At 43.0% G+C, this 22,708-nt stretch overlaps 1 protein-coding gene and 1 long non-coding RNA gene across 8 annotated transcripts in view; one reads left to right on the top strand and one right to left on the bottom strand.

The window, feature by feature from the left end:
- LOC129380452 (uncharacterized) overlaps window positions 1-22,708 on the top strand; it is a 33,337-nt gene that overhangs the window by 1,805 nt on the left and 8,824 nt on the right. For 3 of the 6 annotated variants that reach the window (XR_008608484.2, XR_008608483.2, XR_008608488.2), the window contains 2 exons: window positions 9,243-9,392; window positions 11,550-11,697. This is a non-coding gene — a long non-coding RNA (uncharacterized lncRNA). Of the gene's footprint in view, window positions 1-9,242; window positions 9,393-11,549; window positions 11,698-14,249; window positions 15,017-17,422; window positions 17,470-22,708 lie in introns of all 6 variants that reach the window. The other 3 variants (XR_008608485.2, XR_008608486.2, XR_008608487.2) reach the window with 2 other exon arrangements.
- The window catches only part of Got1 (Glutamate oxaloacetate transaminase 1), a 57,642-nt gene continuing 37,184 nt past the window's right edge, over window positions 2,251-22,708 (bottom strand). For both annotated transcript variants that reach the window (XM_050193245.3, XM_050193246.3), the window contains exons 6-9: window positions 22,256-22,406; window positions 19,453-19,618; window positions 9,977-10,119; window positions 2,251-8,421 (exon numbers count right to left, since the gene is read on the bottom strand). In XM_050193245.3, coding sequence (XP_050049202.1) covers window positions 8,276-8,421; window positions 9,977-10,119; window positions 19,453-19,618; window positions 22,256-22,406 — 606 coding nt within the window. In that variant the 3' untranslated portion in view covers window positions 2,251-8,275. The remainder of the gene's footprint in view (window positions 8,422-9,976; window positions 10,120-19,452; window positions 19,619-22,255; window positions 22,407-22,708) is intronic.

Raw genomic sequence — 22,708 nt, forward strand, 5'->3', positions numbered from 1 at the left:
GACAATATTATCAATTGACTCCGAGGAAAGGAATCAAGGCAATTATTGGACATTAATATGAACAACAGTGTTAGAGAAAAGTTACTGCCTATGTACCGAGACTGAATCATGGAGACCGGGAAGTCTACCAATGTAATCTTCGTGGCTTGTCTGGCGATCTCCTTGAACGTGCCAGCAGGCGAAATTAAGTAGAAGCTCATGGTCTAATTCGAATGGTATTTGCTATTTCGATCGTATTCGACTTCAGAATTCACCACTAAAATTATTGAATAGCCGTTTCCGTTAGATTGTAACGCATAGCCGCACTTTTGAAGTCTCGAAGGTGAGGGGCCAATGCAATGCCAACGAAACCCTCCTTACCTCAGTAAGGAAGCCTTCATTGCTGTGACTGCCACCTTATGTCACTCTGAAAGCTACCTAACTGACTTCCTTGACGCTTCCTCAGCGTAAGGTTGCTCCGCAGCTACCCTCATGCGTCCCTGCGCTGTTCCTGGCCCTGAATGAGCGCTTCACCTCAGTGCTGGAGCACGTGATGTTAGCTTGCGCATGCGTGCTGTCGCCCGCCTGCGGAGAAGCACGAGCCAGGTGTTGGCATTCGCTTCAATTGGACGTTCGGCATGAGTGGCGTCTCGCAATGCCAGCATGCTAGTGTTGCTGGAACAAATCAAGTTTTGCGCTCAACTGCAGCGATTTCTCACGTTGAGTAAAAAGTAGAAGAAAGCGGCCATGCATCTCCATATTAGAAATTCAGTTTAAGGATCATGTGACCATCCAACTTTCTTTTTTTGAGTAAAGGTGTTCGTGTAAAGCTTACAAGACATGCTCTCAAACCCAGACGTACGGTGACCGTTCCTTACGTGAGGACGGGCGAAGGGAGCTTTCAGAGTATGCTTGCTTTCTCCATCTGTCTTTTGCTGTGAGGAGGTTAGGAAGAGGTCAAAGGAAAGGAACTTTTCATTGTTTGGGCCTTATTCCAAATGATTGTGCTGCTGGAGAGTCGGGGCTGTTGGGAAGAGGTGCACCAGATCCTGAGAGAATTAACGCACGGGTGCTAATCAACTGCTGAACAAGTTCCTAGCTGTCATAGAATATAAACGCCCTGTTTTGGGGCGGCCTGTAAATCTGATAACTTCATTCGGGCAAGGAGGAGGAAATAACTTTATTGAGTCCTGAGGAACCCATCCACTGTTGGTTTAGTGGTCGGCAGGGGTCGCGGGCCGCACCCACGTTGGGACGGGAAACCCGTGAACCTCCGCCTTTTCGTGAGCCCTCTGGACGGCCCGGCTGGGTCTGGTGGTCGTCGCTTTGCAGGGCGTCCACCCAGTCTTCTTTACTGAACACGGCGCTGCTTAATGTGAAGCATTGCCAGAGCATGTGCGCTAGCGAGCAGAACGATTCGCCACAATCCGGACATTGCGGCTCTACCTCAGGTGAATAAAGGCTCAGTCTGCCTCGAGGGGAACGACCATGTCTGAAGCATTTTGACAGTCTCGCCATGTCTGGAACCCATTAAAACTGGGTGCTCAATGCGGTACCACACTTACCTTCTTCAAAGAACACAGCAGGTCTACAATACCTCTACGTACATGTGAGGCATGCCATTCCTCTAATTGCTTCATTATTGTCCTTATGATAGAGCACCGGATAACTGAAAGCAGCCATTTATAATACAGAAGCTGCTTAGTTGAGCACATGTACAGTTGGGAACGACATTGCATTAGGCATGAAATACAAGATAAGCGTAACATGTTCTTTTTGTCAGAAATCGGACTCGAGAATAATTTTTTTTTTTCGTTTACACCCCTAGAAAAAAGCCGAAGAACACAGCTACTTTCTTCTTTCTTTTTTTAATTAAACAAATTCTGGTGTTTTGCATTTGGCGATATGATTATGAGGTACCCTGTTCAGTTCTCACCACATGGGGTTCTTTATCATGCACCGAAACAGAAGTACACGGCTGTTTTTCGTTTTTGTTCCCATCGAATTCTGTGACCTGGTTTGAACGTGTAAGCTCGAGTTTAGCAGCGCAATGCCATATCCACTACGCAGCCACTAATTAGGCTACCGCGCTGCTCTTTTCTTTTCTGTTAAGCATGGACTGGACAAAAAACTTCACACTGCTTACGGGCCAAGAATTAGCATATATAATGGCTGCCTAAAATTGTTTTCAGCACCCGAGGTCCGACCAGAGTAAAAGAACCCGTACCAATTACTCCGCATTCTGTTATGCGAAAAAGACGGAAACATGAATGGAATGTTGCACTGCAGTTTATTTTTTTTTTCCGAGTACAGGGTATAGGATGTGGCAGTTATGTTTTATTTGTTTGAAGCGGCAAGCAGGACGTTTACAAATGTTTTTCCGTCTGCGTTTTGCAAGACCTAGTGATGGAAAACTGTATGCGTAAAACCCCACACGAGAGATACATGCTGCATGAAGAACAAGAAAATTATTTGTTCTCCAAAGGGAACCGTACACTAACATAGAATGAAAGCCGACACTGCAGCCACAATGCACACACAATCACCAAGCGGCATTAAAAAAATGAAATAAAGAAAAGAAAGAAAGGCATCCATTTCGAAGGCATAAATACATGTCATGTACAATTATAAACACCATTTGTGCGGTCTGAACGCATATACCAGCGCGCAAAGTAGTGTGAATGACCCTTCCGAAAGTATCGCCAGCAGTTTCCAACGGCGCGACCCTTGATGCGGTCCCATCCACTTCAATAACAGCGCCGCCACAGTACTTTTCGTCAATATGTGCCTGACTGCAAAGCATGCGCCGCCCCAGCCGCTCGTCCCACTCAACCGTATTCTGGTACACTCTAGATATGGTCCCTAAAATATTGGCTAGTCTGCCGTCCGCTGACGGGAGCAAGGACTGTTTTCGAATGATGGTGGCGGTGGCACTGCTAACAGTATTCACTCTTATAGATAGAATATTTTGGAACCATATAAATTTATTAGGCAGGAAGTCAACAACAATACAACAACATATCCTAGACGAAGCTGGAAACAAACTTGGAACGGGAAGTCGCATTAAATTACATCCGAAAAATAACAGCCGAATCTTCCCAAGGCAATGGGGAGATTGTATATTAAGAAAGAAAAAAAAGAGCATGAAAGAGACCCAGGTAGAAAAGGAGCTAGTGCTGACAAATTTCAACTGGAAGAAAGCCGAAGAGAAAATTCCTAAGCGCACAGCCACAGGGCTAGAGGAGGTTCCCGTTAGGCTGATTAATGAACTAGGACGAAAAAGTAAGGAAGCTCTGGTGAAAGCAGTGGAAGAAACTTTAAAAGATGGAAGAATACCAGACAGTTGGCGACAAAATAGAGTGAATTTAATTTATAAAGGCAAGGGGGAGAAAGGTAGAATTCACTTGTATAGACCGTTGACCATTACATCTGTAATATACAGGCTAGCAATGCACGCAATCAAATTAAAGCTGCAAGCATGGGAAGAGAATAATGGCATTTGGGGAGAACTTCAGAATGGCTTCAGAATAGGTAGGCGTTTGGATGCTAACTTATTTGTTCTTACTCAGTGCATTGAAATATCAAGAGTAGAAAGCAGACCATTATATGTGGCCTTTTTAGACTTTACAGGAGCCTATGACAACGTAGACCACAACATTTTGTGGGATATTCTGGAAGGAGAAGGTTTAGGTGATGATTGTCTACAGCTTTTGAGAGAGATTTACCTAGAAAATACCGTTTGCATTGAATGGCAAGGATGAGGAGATAGGAGAAAGTTGATATTAACAAGGGACTGAGGCAGGGGTGCCCTTTATCCCCATTGCTGTTTATGATGTACATGGTAAAGATGGAGAGGGTGCTAGAAGGAAGCAATATCAGGTTTAATCTCTCATACAGACAGGCGGGTACAGTACTAAAGCAGCAGCTTCCAGGTTTATTTTATGCGGATTACATCGTGTTGCTAGCTAACAAGCAAAGTGATTTGCAACGTCTGGCTAATATCTGTGGACAGGAAGGCAACAATTTAGGTTTGAAATTTAGTGTTAGAAAATCAGGTGTTATGGTATTCAATGAAAACGGTGAACAGACAGTGGCAATACAGGACGAGGAAATATCTCGGATAAAAGAATATAAATATCTTAGTGTGTGGATAAACGAAGGCAATCAATATATGGAAACACAGGAAAAAAACAATAACAGTAAAGGGGAAGCAAAATGCAGCCATAATGAAGCACAGACCGCTATGGGGATACTATAGGTACAAGGTGCTCCGAGATATGTGGAAAGGTGTAATGGTTCCAGGACTTACTTTTGGAAATGTGGTTGTTTGCTTTAAATCAGGGGTACAATCAGGACTCGAAGGGAACCAAAGGTCAGTGGGTAACCTCGCATTGGGCCCTCACAGGAAGACTACAAATGAAGCTGTGCAGGGTGATATGGGCTGGACTACTTTTGAAGTGAGGGAAGCTCGCAGTAAAATTGAGTATGAAGAACGGCTGAGGAATATGGAAGAGAGTAAATGGGCTGGGAGGGTGTTCAGGTATCTGTACAGGAAAAACATTGATTCACAGTGGAGGAAAAGAACTAGGAAGCTTACCAGCAAGTATGCAGCCTGTATGGTGGGCAACACAGCGACAAAGAAGGTCAAGCGGAAATTCAGAGAGGCTGAAATAATCTCATGGGTGGCGGCAATGAAAAAGAAACCTGCCATGAGTAACTACTTAAGAGGAAAAAACGAAATCAGGAAAGAAACCATTTATGATAACTCAAAGGGAAGCTCATTACTTTTCGAAGTGAGATCGGGGTGCCTTAGAACACGCACCTATAAAGCGAGATATAAGAAGGAAGAAGAAGCATGCGCTTGCTGCGGTAACGCTAGGGAAACGACGGAGCATGTTTTATTAGAATGTGAAGACTTCTACCCAGCGGTCGATTTAGGCACCACTGGCCTCCTTGAAGCCCTTGGGTTCAGCGAGAGCAGGGGGAAAGATGTCCGCAATAGGGAGGTTAGTAAGAGGCGATTGGAAGATTTGTGGAACAAAAGTAGGGAAACGACAAAAACAAAGTTCACAATAGAGGGTCAGAAAATTTGGTTATGGGAAATCATCGTGCATTCTTTTTTAACCTAGGTAGGACATTGGGCAGCATAATAGCAAGAGCTTGGTGGTGCAACCCACCGCCCTGTTCCAAAGGAGACACTCATAACATCCACCCATGGTACAGCGTGGCGCTTGGCCGCCCGACTGTGTTGGCGAAGTGCACGTGTGTTCAGCGTATAGTTTAGCCGTTTAGTTTTTTTTAATGCTTTTCTGCCGCCGTGTACTTGTGCCGCATTAGAGCAGTATTTGTTACGAGTTTGACAAGAGGTTTTAGCTGCGTAAAGTGGTATTCGTTCGTGAAGACCTTTTTTTTTGTTGTTGAGCCGTATGAAGCATGCCTGTGGAGTGGGGATTAGATTCAGAACATAAAGCGATTGCGCAGCCTGGAATAGCTTGAACACTGAATTTATTTATTTATACAATACTACTGCCCTTTGGCAGCCAAGGCTGCAGTGGTTAAAAGTGAAACAATAAACTTGAGGGGCCCTTAGTTATCCCAATGCTAAAGCATTGCGACCACCTCGCGATGCCTATGCACTTTCAGTCGTCTTAATTTAACTTCACCTTAACACCAAAGGTCGAGGGTTCTATTCCCAACAAAGGCCATGGGTTCGAGTGTCTTAACTGTACTTTAATTAGCTTTGCCCTAATTAACACCAAAGGTCATGCGTTCGAACGCCTTAATGAACTCAATCTTAAGTGACTGTACTTTAATTTCACCTTAACACCAATGGCCATGGGTTTGACTCCTACCAATGGTGTGGCTTCGAGTGCTGCAACTCTAGCTTCATTAAACCTGCCTACTTGATTCACTCTGCCTTGTCTGACTTTGCCTTAATTAACATAGCTTTAATTAACTTTGAATTAATTGATGTCACCAACTGCCTCGATTGGCTCACTTGACTTTATGGACCATAGGGGTCACGCCAATGCTGACAACACCGGAATAACTGACATGAGGTACAGATGTGCAATGTGGCATAATTAAAATTTTAATTATGGGGTTTTACGTGCCAAAACCACTTTCTGATTGTGAGGCACACCGTATGGAGGACTCCGGAAACTTTGACCACCTGGGGTTCTTTAACGTGCACCTAAATCTAAGTACACGTGTGTTTTCGCATTTTGCCCCCATCGAAATGCGGCCACCATGGCTGGGATTCGATACCACGACCTTGTGCTCAGTAGCCCAACATCATAGCCACTGAGAAACGACGGCGGGTGCGATGTGGCATAGTAGAGGGTAAAAATAAAAATTATACCCAAGCTCGTTCAAAGCATATTCAAGACAAGAAGAAAGCACTTAATTCCAGTTAAGGCTGAGCAAGAACAGTGAGAACAAATATCAACACATAATAATAGATCAAATTGCAAACGGTAAAAGTAAACAAAACGAAAAAAAAAATTTCCCAAGCGCCACTGATGGGATGCAAGGAAATGACGCGACATGCAAAGTTGATATCACACATTGTCAAGGAGAGCACCCGAATATGTTGCGACAATAGATAAAATTGTGGAAGCATATTCCACTGCATGATAATTCCGCACAAGTAATCAAGCACACAGTTAAAACAAATTATAAAGGGAAGAATGAAGAACGTTCAGAAAACAGTGTAAACAAATTATAGCACACAACATCCGGTGAAATGGCAAGAGGTTCGTGAATAAGAAAAGAAATTAGAGAATAAGAAAATACAATTACAAGGCCACTGAACGTGTGTCCCCGATCTGATGCAATTGGTGAAATGCAATCATTTTCATCTTCTCATTTTCAAGTGTTCTAGCATTTCTTTGTTTGCTGCCTTTTCATCATTGAGAGACTTCGTGAAAAATCGGAAACGCAGAAGATGTAAACCCACCCGCACCAACCTGCCGCAGTGCATGCAGGCAGCCAAGCAGATGACAGTGAAGAGCGTAGCAGTAGGATTGCTCTGCGCTTTCATTCAAAAAGCGTCCCGCCCGCTCCATACGGAGCGGCGCGCAGACGGCAGACTAGCGAATATTCTAGGGACCATAATAAAGAGACTTTAGGCCCGCTATCGCCAGTCTGTTATGGATGTGCTTGTTTGTTTAGTTTGCATCCCAGACAGCGCTCTGCTGGCTCCAAGAAGTCATTCTCGTGAAGTTATAGATAGGCCGTGTCAAATGGCACCAACGATGCCCTCGCAGTTCGAATGAGCCTGACTCTGCAACTGAAGAGGCTGAATTGCCGCCTACCAGAATGAACTCAAATGTGGACATCATTGATGACCTGCTAGGCTGCGGTGAGCCTATTCCTGCCACCGTTAGATTTGCAGACTTCGACAGCACGGTTTCGTCGTTTGCCGAACTGAATGATGATGAAATAATTTAGCAAGTTCTCCCACCGTCAAACAGCGACTCTGACTCGGATGATGATGCGCCGTGTGCTCCGCAGCCTTCCACATGCAGATCTGACTCGAGCCTTTGCAGCCCTTGCATCGGCGTACAGCGAAATTCAAAACTGTCAGAAATACAGGCAGACTTGGTTGCACGTACGCGGAAATGCATGCAGCAGCGCACTGACCACTTCTTCCTTGCACAGGGGCCTTAAAGCGTAAACAAAATGATATTTTTTGAACACATTCATTTTTTTTGGGACATTCGAAAGTTCGGACTTGTTTACATTCCCTGTTGAGTCCGAATTATCAGTCGTCGACTGTAATATGAAAGAGAGGAACAAAGGCATTTTGGATTTTTAGCAAATTTAATATTAACAGGTCAAAAAAAATTATTTCAAGAGATACATATTTGGCAATTCAGTACAAATGCTGTCGTAAAATAAGACAAAGACATGTGCACTCAAGATAGGTGGTTGGTGAATTGCCCATTTCAAAAACCTAAACAGTATGCCTAGTGTAAATTCATTATCTCAGAACCAAAAAATACTTTCTCATGCCCGGCGTATAACCAGTGCACAAAGAACATGACCTATGTTACTCCTTACAACCATCTTCATGCTTAAACTGCTTTGCACTTCGCAGCATCAGATCAATTTCAAAACAGTCACAATAAATCTAGTCTTCAAAGCCCTAAGATCTATAAAAATATGAGCTTGAACACAAAATAATGATTACTTGCTAAAAAGGACGATTAAAGACTTAAGTCCATGCACATTCAGTACTGGGATGAGTGCTTCTACAACCTATGCTGTTTCTTCGATGACACTGGTCAGTCGATTAGCTTTGAGGAAACTTTGTGACTGCATCATGGATGGCCTTAGCAACATACTCTACATTGCCAGTGTTCAGACCGCAAATACTGATGCGGCCATCTTTCGGCAAGTACACATGGTAGTTTTGCACGAGGTGCTGCACTTGCTGCTCTGTAGAGAGAGAGCGATAAAAATGGCAAAATGTGTCATTCATCAAACTGAGTAAAAAGACAACTAACTATGCAACATGGATGTACAAAAACACCCTCAAGAACCTCCCTCCCTCCCATCTCCCAAAAGTGTGTTTTTGTGTAAAGATTCATCAGACTGGACTTATTGCCTTCTATAGCTTTTATTTATTTTCAATAAAGAAATTCAGGCTGCTGGTTGTATCTTGATTTTGCAAGGACTGCTCTGGCTTTTAAAACTGTGGGTATAATGTGCTGGAGTCTGCAATGGCTTTATATGTCAGTTTGTATGAGTTCACAATATGCAGTGCAAGAAGTTTGGGACACAAGTAGATATTACACTTTCTTTGTAATTGTACTTTGACAAAGCAGCAAATAATTGCATTTAAAGATGAAAAGGAAGATACACATACAACAGATGATGTATGAAATCGCTTATCGGTAGCACCTACTACATGAACAAGCTGTCATCATCATCAGCTCATTTAAAAGTTATTAACTAATGCTCTTTAAATTATTCATTTTGTCACAGTACTTTCAACTAGTGCACAGCCATTCCACAACTTCTGCATTACCCTCTTTTTCATTACATTGTATGGCTATCCACAGACACTTAAGGAACACAAATACCATGAAAATAAATCAAAATACCCTTCCAACCTAGGAAGTAAGTAAACTAAAAATTCACTGATGATTACGATACTCCCTAATGTGACATTTGAGTGCAGCTCTATACGCGTTTTCATATCGCAATGTATTGGCTGGCATGGATAATCTGTTTCACGTTTTACATTGCAAACGGAGCCAAGTGTGGCGAGTCTACCTTGCTAATTGGGAGATCGTGAGAAGCATCGCGTCGGTGACATGTGGGTGCGATTCAGAGCAGCCGCCGCAGACAGACCTCTCAGATGACGCGTGCTACTCTGGCGTCATCTTGTAGCCATCGTCACCACAGTGAGTGCCTTGCCCAGCACTACGCTTTTCTTCTCACGCTTTCGTTACCCTCCTGCTCCTGCTGCACCCTTCTTCTCCGTTTTCATTCTCGTGCTGTCATTGCTCTCACCACTTTTTTGATCCCCTGCTGCGCTATGAGTTCGCTCTTTCATCTGCTGTGCTTGTTCGCTCGGTTACGCCAATGCCAACACTCACTGCAAGAACAGGCGTCTAAGAGCTGCACTCTATAATCAAGGTTACACCTATGCTTATGTGTGTTCTAAACAAATAACCTCTAAAATGCAGATAGTCTCTCCCATGCCTACGAGGAAATTCAGCTTTCTGAAAAATGACATTTTCAAAGCTGAATGTGCAAGCAGGTGTGCATTCTATAGATACTGTTACTTTTGGAAATGCACTGGGGTTATTTATTTCCCACACTCTAACAGTTGGGTTTCTACATACTACAAAAGTCAAGATCATTAATTACAACTGTCCAACTTGCACTGCCTTGTGGTTGACTCTCAGGTTTCGTTCACAACATAGAAACACTGACAATTCTTACTAACCCTTCACACAAAATACTGCACATATTTGCCACTTACGGTTTAGCCCAGTGTAGGAGAACATCCCAATCTGTTTCGTGATATGCTCCCAGCTTCCTGGGGTTCCTAGTTCATGCAGCTTATCCTGTAGGGCTTTCCGCATTGAAATTATTCGGTTTGCCATAGTCTGAATGTGACTTTTCCTGCAAAAAGATACCAAACGCTTGAGACACAAGTTACGAGGGGAGCCAACACAGGAAAAAACAAACAAACTATTAGCAGACCCTCTAACTGAGAGCTGCAGGAAAATGCTCCTTACCTTCTCCCCCTATCCCGCCACCCCTACCCAGCTCATTTTACGCAGTCTGCACATCTGATTGGCCAAGGTGACATAGCACCATTTGTTGACATTTGCAAGTTAAACTTCTATCACAGTATGTTAAGACATACCACTATGCGTCAAAATATTGTTGCCACCCTTGTGCAAGCGACAAACAGTTAGCACTTATTCAAAAGTCTGCATTTCTTCTGTTCTAGAACAGAACTTCTATAGCACAGAAATATGAGTCTCTTAAGTAGAAAAGTCATGCAGAAATGCTTTCTTCAATAGCAATGTTCTGCAAATGTAAACTTTGCTTTCAAAAGCAGTCTGCCCTTTTCACAACCTACATGTGTTTAATGCTACTACGAACATGTACATGCTGCATGGCTCAGCAAGTGTTCCAGCTACATTATACTGTAAATATATGCAAACAGAACATTATAACCTTATGAATAATTATCAGAAACTGCAGTCACAAAGTCCACAACCTCCAATCAGTTCTCAAGCACCTTCATTAGACGAGGGAGGTCGACTTACAGCATGGCCTTTATCTAGGCAAAGTGCTATTTCCTAAGTATGGACAGCTGGGCTAGTTGGTTGTGATTAGCATTATGAAACATCGTTCCAGCACACAATTGAACACGGACGAGAAGAGAAAGACAACACGAACGCTGGACTTCAACTGAATTTTATTCATGGAAAACAGGGCTTTATGTACACAGGGGGAGGGGGGGGGGTTTGCAAGTGCACAGGACCACCCAAAAATATTTCCTTGGTCCAGGCAACAGTCATCAGAAGTGTCAAACCAAAAGAAGAAAGGAATAAAAGCAAAAAGTGAAAGAAATGGTGAAAAAACCTTTTCCTCTCTTTTCTTCCCCTCTTTTTTACATCACTCAGTACAATCTTGCTCATCTCCCGCCCTACCTAGCTGATTCGACACACCCGTTTGCCCTGAGATAATCAAGTTCTTTTTTCCCGAGTACAACAGAAGGAGCACTGACACAGTAATTGTTTTCATTGGAGATACAAAATGCTTCAAAAATTTCCCGGTTTTTCTGATTACTATGTTTGCGCAACACACGTGTTCGTTCGAAAAACGCCTTGCATGCTGGCTTGTGCGAGCAACGGCGAATGTGGTCGGCTAAATGACCAGCGCCACTTAGTGAAGTAGCATTCCTGCGATGCTCTAGCAGGCATTCATTCAGACAGCGCCCGGTTTGGCCAATATAGCATTTCCCACAGGCGAGGGGAATACTATACACAACACTGACGTCACATTCAACGAGGGCTTTGGTGTGCTTTATTTTGCAGGCTGGCTTCTGGGATTCGTTTACTAGGCGACACATTCGTCCCAGCTTTTCCGGTGCTGAAAACACAACATGCACCCCGCACCTGTCGCCAACCTTGAAGAAAGCGCAAGTGCGATAGCAAGTTGCACCAGAGCAAGTTACCCGCATCGGTGAGTGTGACTTGCCTGAAAGGGTTGTAGCAGTGCTAAGCCGTGATCCTAAGTTTTGTATCAAGCCCAAAGAAGAACCGGTACGAATGCTGTCTACAGTCAGAAATGTGGCCGCGGCAGCCAGTTCAGATGAACATGAGCGATGTATAGCTGAAGGCGTAGAGTCACTGCAACATAGAGGTGCGTCTTTTGCTCCAAAATTATCTGTCAGATTCACTGTTGACTACTTGAAGAGCAAGGATCTTAACCTACTAGTTGCGGACAAAGAGGGCGGCTTTGTTGTGATGCCAAAAGTTCTGTTCCTACAGAAGGCAAATGAGGCTATCGCAAAAAACTTTGTCCCAGTGAATGTGTCGTTAGCTAAAGTGAAGAAAAAGGCTATTGCTTTATGTGAAGAGCTCAACCTAGAAAAATTAAGAAAGAGCATCAACGCTGCTGACATTTTGTCTGAGTGTTTTCTTTCCGTAAAGACCCACAAGGAATCTGTTCCATTCAGGTCTATTGTCACTGAGAAGGGCTCCTGGCAGGGCATTTTGTCAAGTTATCTGCAGAAGCACCTTAGTACCATTCCGTTAGAAGACCCTTTTCTGGTAAAAAATTCTACAGAGGTTATCCAATATTTTTCTGGCTGTGAAACCTCGTGTCAAAAGAAGTTTGCATTTTCTATCGATGTAGAAGATTTGTTCTACTCATTGCCTCATCCTGAGTTTTTCCGCGCTGTTAGAAGCCACATTGAAGACATGGCACCAGTGGCCTTCCAAAACATGACTGGGTTATCAACCGACAATTTTTTAGAGCTAATATCCTTTTATCTCTCATCCACCATTATCACTTTTAATGACAGCTGTTTTATTCAAAAAGAAGGAGTGTGCATCGGCTCTTGCCTAGCACAACTTTTAAGCGATATTTTCTTAGCAAGTATTGACAAGCGCATTCAAGCGTCCCTTTACAACGCAGGCATGCAGAAAGTTTTTAGATATGTCAACGATTACCTCGTGGTAATGAATATGACTGATGCTCAGGATAGAGGCAATAGTATAAGCAACATTCTCTATATTTTTGCTAGTAACGCCTTTGGAATGAAGTTCACGCACGAACTGCCGCAAGATGGACGCATCCAGTACCTCGACGTGTGTCTTATTTTTCATGGAGCGCGTGTGTGCTGGCAGTACAAGCCACGGTCGAAAAAACAAATTCTTAATTATCAATCGGCCCACTCCAAGCTCGTAAAAAGAGCTATAGCAAAAAACTGCATCCGCGCTGCTCTAGAGAAGTCATGCGAACATCAAGTTCGTGACAACGTCGACGCCCAGCTAAGGCGTCTGGAGAAGGCTGGGTTCCACGGAGAAATCGTGGCCTCAGTGGTAGAGAACCAGATTCGCGAGGTAAAGGTTGGTGGGAGGCGCAGACTGAAAAAAGATGCACGCACGCTAAAGCGCCCTGTCGTAGTGCCCTATTGGCACCAGGTTTCTCACCGCCTCAAGAAGGTTGGCGACAGGTGCGGGGTGTGTGTTGTGTTTTTAGCACTGGAAAAGCTGGGACGAATGTGTCGCCTAGTGAACGAATCCCAGAAGAAGCCAGCCTGCAAAATAACGCACACCAAAGCCCTTGTTGAATGTGACATCGGTGTTGTGTACAGTATTCCCCTCGCCTGTGGGAAATGCTATATTGGCCAAACCGGGCGCTGTCTGAATGAACGCCTGCTAGAGCATCGCAGGAATGCTACTTTACTAAGTGGCGCTGGTCATTTAGCCGACCACATTCGCCGTTGCTCGCACAAGCCAGCATGCAAGGCGTTTTTCGAACGAACACGTGTGTTGCGCAAACATAGTAATCAGAAAAACCGGGAAATTTTTGAAGCATTTTGTATCTCCAATGAAAACGATTACTGTGTCAGTGCTCCTTCTGTTGTACTCGGGAAAAAAGAACTTGATTATCTCAGAGCAAACGGGTGTGTCAAACCAGCTAGGTAGGGCGGGAGATGAGCAAGATTGTACTGAGTGATGTAAAAAAGAGGGGAAGAAAAGACAGGGAAAGGTTTTCTCACCTTTTTTTTTTCACTTTTTGCTTTTATTCCTTTCTTCTTTTGGTTTGACACTTCTGATGACTGTTGCCTGGACCAAGGAAATATTTTTGGGTGGCCCTGCGCACTTGCAACCCTCCCCCCCATCCCCCTGTGTACATAAAGCCCCGTTTTCCATGAATAAAATTCAGTTGAAGTCCGGCGTTCGTGTTGTCTTTCTCTTCTCGTCCGTGTTCAATTGTGCGCTGGAACGATGTTTCATAGTGCTATTTCCATCTAATAATATTAACATTGTGGATACAGCCTCCTGCTTACCAGTGATTAAGCCTGAGTCAGTTAATCAAAACAGACAGACAGCATCTGCAATCAGGTCTGGAAATATTTATATGGAGTGATTAAGTGGAACCTATTTGTTGACCATAACTGGAATATGGTGTGGTGAAAGGAATATGTAGCTGTGCTATATCATGGCATATGTCCTTGTTCATGTACAGTATACATAAAATGACAATGATTTTTGTGTTTGCAGGAATAACCATAAATAATGGAGTTCCACAGATGCAACTTGTCCAAACAAGATCAACATGCTGTTCTAAGTTCTTCAGTGCAGAAGGTTGTCAACCAACTGAAGTGTTTCATCAAATGAAACAAGTGTATGGCAATGCTTGCATTTAGGAAACAAGAGCATATGGAGGGGAAGAATATTTAGGGAAATACATGAATGAACAAGTGATTATTATTGTCCTGCTCAAGTTCAGGTTGTTTCCACAGAGGACAATTGTTAAAGGAGAATGAGGCTATTTGTGCGGATAGATACCGCAGCATTCAGTGTATCACAGATAAATTCAACATGAGTTGCAGGACTGCACAGAAGATTGTGAAAGGTCTCGGGTATCACAAAGTGTACGCACAGCGGATTTCCAGTACGTTGACAGAGAGACATAAGTTCGAGTGTATGGTGTGCGCCCTTGAACATTTGCAATGGTACCACTTGGAGGGAAATGACATTTTTCTTGAGTATTGTTTATATGGATGAACACTGGCATCACCATTTTGAACCAAGTGCAAACTCTTCCAGTATGCAATGGAAACACCCTTCATATCTCCATGCCACATGAAATTCAAGTCACAAGCTTTTGCAGGGAAAGCCAGAGTTTCAATATTGTTCAACTACCATGGATTAATGATAGACTTCAAGAAACCAGGAGAATCCATTAATGCCGAACGCTGCTGTGCAAGTCTGACCTATCTTCGGACATCCATAAAAATAAGAGACCTGGATTACTGACTTCTGTGGTAATTGTGTTGCAAGATAACGCCTGTTCACATGTTGCATGTGATGTTCAAGAATTATTTCAAAGATTCCATTGGGAAATGTCAACAAGACAGAAGTTAAAAGGAGATGGAGGCTTGAAATGATGAGTAGTTGAACAAGTAATGTCGCTTTAAGCCAATGTTTCAACAAGGGGACTTGTCTTTGTCAGGGAAGCAACTGCTTTCCTTAGTAGCGTCTTTATGTACACTGGTCTCACTCTCCCTTACCCTCAATGGGGGAGGGAGAGGAGAACCAGGGCGTGGTGTAGCTGCCATAGGCACACCATAGTGAGGGACTCTGGATTAATTTTGACCACCTGGGGTTCTTTAGTGTGCACACAATGCAGGGTACATGGCTGTTCTTGCATTCTGCCCCCATCTAATGTGGCCGCTGTGGGTGGGATTTGATCTTGAGACCTCGTGCTTAGCAGCGTAATGCCATAGCCACTAAGTAACCATGACGAGTGTCTATTTCATGTATTGAATAACAAATATCAAGAATATACATAAAGATTATGGCATCAATTCAGGTAAACTACACAGCAGCCTGTTCCAGTGTGCTATACTACCATAACAAAAATTTTTTTTTTTACATTTTAGACTGCACCAATGCAAGGCTGTTCTATGTTGTAAAATCTTGGTAGTATAACCAAGTTGAATGGGAAGATGAAAATTATAGGTGTGCTAATACCAAATAGTAGATTTCAAGTCAAGCTGAGTGATGGAAAAAAAATATTAGAAACTTTATGAAGTTTAGTGCTTACAAATTTTGTGTAAGAAAACAGGGTGCTGCACATGCTTGGGAGTCTACCCTCATTGTGTAAAAAGAGCTATTGTAACTGTGGTACTTGAGAATAGAGATTTACAATATGGTCCACTCTTATTAAAGGGAACACCAAATTATGATGCACCAGACACATTGCTTGCAGTGCTCTGTAAGCCAACTGCCAAGCAATCGCCGAAAGAACAAGCTGAATGTGAAGCCTTCAACTTTAGTGCACATGTGCAGCAATTTATTGCATAAGTTTATAGGCCAGAGCATGGTGTGGCCTATTCTCCTACTCCTCCTCCATTGAAGGTGGGGGAGAATGAGCCATGCACACATAAAAATGCTGCTAAGGAAAGCAGTTGTTGCCCTGATGAAGGCAAGTCACCTTGTCAAAACGTTGGCTTAAAGCTACATTCCTTGTTCAACTACTCCTCACCATTGAGAATGTTGCATCACCCTCCCTACAACCATGGCCTTCAACATTGGAAGTTCTAAAGAAGGCCTTTAAAGGAGGTGTTGAAAGGTCAGAGGTGTGAATCAGATATAGACTGCGATATCTGATGGTATCAATGGTTCAAAAGCCAATCTGATGAATTTTACTTGGATGGCATTCATAGACTGGTCACATAATGGGACAAAGGACTGAATGCCTATGGTGACTTCTGAAGAACAAGTGCTGTTCATAATGATTAGATCCTGAAGCACCCCAGCACACACAAAAAGTGAATGAAAAAGCAAACAGGACAGAGTGTGCTGGTGCACTTCAAGAGTTGTCCATTACGAACATCAACCAACTAGTCCGACTCGTTAACTTGTAACAAGTGCTGTGACACACTTATCATGGATGCCTGTCTATAGTATACAAAGTGTAGTAAACTACAATTATTATTTTTGCAGATATTGTCTACAAAGAGGTTTCAGTTGATGAACTCCCATAATATGCATGTTGTTCTTAAAAGGTTTGTCACGGGCCCCATTGGAAATTCTGGTTATACACTCAAAGCTGTAAAGCACCATCCAGAGAGTGTTATACTGCAAGAATAATAGAAAAGAATTTAGTAATGATGGAGACAGAAACAAATGAAATAATGTGAGGTGATGGTGCAAGGAATCAAGTTATCCTCACCACCACACAGGCTCTCTCCCATTGCCTCAATCAGCATCTACAAGCAACATTCCTCCCCTGCCTTCTCCCTCATGAGAGCGAAGGGTGTAGGGTCCTTCATTCTCAGGTTTTATATATTTTTTTTATTCTGGGGGGGGGGGGGGGGTAAAAATCTGGTGTTACTTTTAAAGAGGAAGACCAGGGAGGAAGTTTTGTTGTCTGGCAGGAACACTGGGGAGAAATTGGGGATATGTTAGTAACTTTTCCAAATGATTAAACACAAGCAATAGCCTCCTTCTGGACGTACACATTCTATTAAAACAAGCGAAATCATTTGCAGGAACATGTAATGGAAAAAACAGTTGCTTGCAAATCATGTGACATACTCCCCTCCACAAATCCTTGTTGTTGGATATTAATACATTTAAAACAAACCATATTAACAAAAGCATTACATATAGATTGATTTTGCAGTCCCTTCTTTACTTTGTTCTCTTCACTCTTTTTATCGAAGGAGAAAAGTACAAAAAAGAGCATGAAGATGGGCATGCCTCGCAGAAGGTGTGGTGCTTTTCCTTATCTTACAAGCCCTTGTTGACATACAGTAATATGCATTCGGGGCACTTCTTTGTCCATCCTAGGGGAGGACCTATCGGACCTCTCATCTTTGTCTGTTGACATCCCGTTTTACTGGTTTAAAAATACGCTCTTGCCACAAAACTAATGGAATGCTAACTAGACGAATTAGCCACCCTTCCTTGGACATAACATAGCTGCATCCTCTCGAGATCACAGCTACCATTCGCAATGCAGAGCAAGGTCAGCACTGTGTTAATTCGTTTCCTAGCGCATTACCGCAGTTTACATTTATGCGACGTGCAGGAAATGTGATGCAATGCATTGTTGTAATGTAAACGCAGCTACTAAGAAAAGCAACAAGCTTTGGTTCACTCAACTTTGGCGGGTGCTGAGCATGTAATACAATTGAACCCACTCGTAATGATACCAGTTTTAACAATATATCGGTTATAACAATGAGAAGCTGCTGCACCGTCAACTTTTGTATGTTTTGCATGGTGAAATAACCTGCTTACTACAATGCCCCGATGCCGCATTATCGGTTATAATGATGAAGTCTGGCTGCTCGGTGTCCTAGCCGAAAGGTAGTGAAGTGCGAAATCCTTGAAAAGAAAAAAAGAAAATGAGAAATTCAAGCCGCTGCACGATGGCCCGCTGCTCCTTTTCCAGCCTTACAGTGCTGACCCGGAAAAAACGACTACGTGAGACGTATCATAAAGAAAACAACTCGATCGGTGGTTTCTGAAGGTGCTCTACAAATCTGCGTATCATACTTGGGGTCCTAAGCCAATAATGAAAAAGTTGGTTAATTAAACTTAATTAATGAGTTATGGGGGAAAACAAAAGATTGTCTGAGTTACTGTAGGCTATTGCAAAAAGTGTGCATTCGCTTCCGACATGCCTTTCATTTTTAAATTCTTGGCTCAAGTTATGTGGGACATGCTGCACATGCAGCTTTTTGCTTGAGCGTTAAGGGAAAACGAGGCATATACCATGATTATATATTCATAATAATAATCTAACAAACATGACCACTTGCTCACAAAGGATGGGCAGTGTTCATTAGTTTTGTAGCACCCCCATTTGTTTTTATTGTTTACAAGATTGGAAACTTTAGGGAGAAATCGATTTTCCGAAATTTGGTTTGGGGTGCAGAAATCGGAAGTTATCAGGTTTTACCTTAAAACGAAGAACACCAGGCTTATGTCACAACCCCCTCTCTCTTTTTCCCTCATCTTTTCTTGTTGCGTGAAACATCTTCAGTGGCACTCTTAGGCACCTGCATTTCATAGGAATTTCAGAGTTGCTCGCATTGCTGCTGGCTATCTGTGTGCTGCAAGTGCAATGCATTGCATGCAAGCTGCAACGTCTCTGCTGGCAGGGAGACGGGATCTTCTGAGGAGGAGGGTGCAAAGGCTTTCATTTGCATCATACATATTTACACCAGGGTAATAGTCTGCAGACACAGCTGTCAACATGTTCAATGCATTGCACTTGCTTTTTTGTTTTTCTTTTCTTGCATTGCCCAAATCTGGTAATGTGTCCTTTAAATGTTTACACAGGCTGCTAATGCAAAAGCTCACTACTTCTGCTTTCAGTGCAATGCCTAGGTACCTGCACAAACACTCCTGCAATGGGGCTTTCTGTTCCAGCTGTAATCATGAGCATATTTTTGGCTTAAGCAACGCAGCCAGTTACTTTTAGCAGCTAATTGCAGTGCACAGCAGTTGGTTTATAAAAGTGGACTTTTGCCTGCCATTCACTTGATCTTGATGCGAGGACGAACCACGTCTTGTTTGTTGTAACCCATACTTACCACTACATCCAGTTGCATAACATTTCATTGTTTGATATAAAAACAAAAGCAGCATGCTGTAGTACACCAGTGCAGTTATCCCATGCCTACCTAATTGTACTTGCTCCATGCAGTTTTGGCACAAAAGAGTAGCAAGTTCCTATGCTCACCATTCCTCAAAATATGCCGGAGTGTTCAGAACCTTGGAGACAATGCGGGCACCATGATTGGGAGGGTTTGAATAGTTCCCACGCACAAGCAATGTTATTTGAGCCAGGACATTTGTTAGGGCTTCCTTGTCATCAATAACAAGCAAGAGGTTGCCAATTCGTTCATCTGAAAAGCAAGAGACATAAGAAAATCCAGACAGAAGTAAAGGCACACATGTTGTCCAGCCTAATCTTAGTGCGACCAGTTGATATTTGTAACTTTCATAGACGGTGTGAAACCACGCGGTTTGTTCGTGAACCAGTAACGAGATGATCAGTCTTCATGGAACAGGTGCCTGCTGCATTTTCAGGCAGAGAAAGAATGGTGGACAACTTGCCTATCCAAGCTGTTCCAAAGTAGAAGTGCAGGATATTCATGAAAAGCACACATTGGTTTGAGCACTAAATCGTTTAGAAGAGTTCTTATTGATTCCATGAGACAGAAAAAGGATGCACAAGGCTGGTAGATAGTGTGCCTCAGATGCATCACGAAAGGTCTTCATTCAATATACTAGTTACATTATTCAGTCTCAAGCGCCTAGAAATTATATACCTTTCTTATAATCCCTGACCTTGACATCTTCGAAGTCGCTCTGTCCATGTCTTTTGTCTAGTTTGCTTTGCTAATGGCACTCTTTTTGTCTTCCCTGCCCATGACTTTTTCCCTTGAATACCTCAAACACCGGAAATGTAGAATAAAAAAGAGAGGATACATTTCTTAAAGGGCTCCTTACCAGGCCCCATAGCAAATTTTGTTTATACACTGGAAGTTGTTACATGTTTTCTAGGAAGTGTTCTGCCACAAAAATTTTTCAAATCAGCTCATTAATAGCAGAGATAGAAATATTTCAGTGCCGCGAACCCATGACTTCAGGAGGCAAGCTTCACCGCAAACATAGATGCTCTCTCCACTTGCCCCATCTAGCCTCCGCAAGCAAAATTCCTTCCCTGCGTTCTCCCACACCAAACCTCAAGGATCGCATGACGCATACGTCACGGGTCCCGCCTTCATTAATTTTTTTGCTCGCTTTATTGCTGTGCAGCGCACTTCTGCTGATGGCATCGCGCACGAGCTGTTGTGATTGTCTCGTTTCACGCAGTGCACAATTTTGCGCGTTGTGCATGAGGCCACCTCACTAGTGCTACAAGTCAGTGTTACCTGAATACTGAGGCAGACACAAGCGGATCACAGAGCATGATCCCATGCTGGAACATGATAGAAAATGACATAGTCCTGGTGTCTGCGCGCGCGACTGCACGATGTGGGGACAAGCAGGTGAAACAGAAGTACATCTCTCTTGCTGCGGTGTGAAGTAAAACAAAAACATGCAGCCATTTGGTTTGTGTGTTTTATTATTTCTCTAAGCTTTAATTTGTCTATTCAAGCAACATATTACACAAATAACAGATGTTGCCTAGAATAATTCTCGAAGTCACGTGTCACCACATGCGACGTCACAGCAAATTCGTGTACGTAGGCGCACTAGCACGTGTACGTCATTCTCTGGGTTGGAGCACAGCGGCCGCAAGGAGAAGGGAAAACGGCATTCGGTTTGAAATTTCAGATCTTTCCGTGGCACATAGCAATGCAATACTTTGCAGACACAATCATTATCACACATTGTATGCTCTGTGCTTATCAGCTCAAAATGGCCAGACTAGTGAGGGGCCCTTCAAATGTGATTATTATCTTCCGCTGATTTTGTTCACTGCTGCCCGACTTCGTGTCAGAGTTCTCCACTGTTTCTTGATCAAAGGAACCCAATAAAAGCACACTGCCGGTAATTGGATGTCTTTGGAATCGCTCTTTCTGTTTGGTCATGAAGTGCAAAACACAATTCTTTGACTACTTTGTTGGCTTACACACGTGCAAGCTCCACTTTGTCCTTTCCATCTTCATTTCGAAGCTCATAATACAAAACATGCCGGATTTGACAGCCCTCAACCATCACTGAATTAAAACCTTATGCTGCGGAGTACACTGCAGGCCAAAAGATAATAAAGCACATCTCCGACAATTTTTCTCACTTTACTGAGCTGTGTGCATGATCATTTCATGGTTTGTGAAAAACTTCCATCAATGATTCCATGCTACCAACACAACAGGCTGCTGGATTTGAAGTATTTACAACTTCATGCATGTTAGTGCTTCATGTGGGTGTAGGTATTCATATACCCAAGATGTCTTAAACTATGACAATCTCATTGCATCCCTGCCTATGCAATAACATACATTAAAGGGGAACTGCAGCACAAAGAACGCTGGTCGTCTCCAAAAGTACACATTCCACCAGCATCATAATCATCTCAACAACCACCATGTTGGATGTACAACCGCGCTACCTATAGGCCATGAAAGTTTTGAATATTCGCTACCAACATATCTAACCAGCTGTAAAATATTATAACTAAAAGCACAAGATTAAAGTACACAGAACCTGTTCTACACCTGTAGAGGCTTGGGCAAGTCGGTAATTCATAACCACAAATGGGCACACTGGAAGACGAGAACTCATGCCATAATTTACCGTGCTGTATACATTTGTTGCTATGAATTACCCCTGGTCAAACCCACCACACTTCTGCTGTACACTTTGTTTAGTACTGAGCTTCCATCTCCTGCTGCTGGTGAGATTATTTTGTAGCAATTACAGCTACGATGATGAAATAGATTGTTGTGAAATGCAATGCTTGAGATACCACAACACCAAGTAACATAAACACTTGTCAAACAGAAAAATGCACAAGGTTAGCGCATACTCACTGTACAAACCAAAGTTCTTGGCAAACGACTGGGCACAAACAAGTTCAAAGCCTTGAGAAACAAAGTACCGTATAGCCCAGCTGTCATTCTCCAGGTTTCCAGAAGCAAATCCTTGGTAAGCACAGTCAAAAAAAGGGAACAGCTTTTTGGCCTGTAAAATTTACAGCGAAAGTGAAATCTTCACTGTTAGTCAACTTTCAACCATACAGTGGTTATGCTACAAGGTATGGCAAAATGAGGGGAGGAGATGAAGAGGCCCATGCAACATATTTTTTATGCTTTCAAAATATATTATCTTTATATCTTATAAAGAATTCTGGTTGAATAAGGTATGCCTAGTGCATGCATCATTGTACACGTCATGTCGAAGCCATCTGGCTGACTGAAGGTGTGGCCCAGTGAGTGCATCATTGGGCACGTGACGGCGCAGCCAATGGGGAGGAGGTGGTGCCA

Source organism: Dermacentor andersoni, chromosome 1, assembly GCF_023375885.2.
Source record: "Dermacentor andersoni chromosome 1, qqDerAnde1_hic_scaffold, whole genome shotgun sequence".
Taxonomy (NCBI): domain Eukaryota; kingdom Metazoa; phylum Arthropoda; class Arachnida; order Ixodida; family Ixodidae; genus Dermacentor; species Dermacentor andersoni.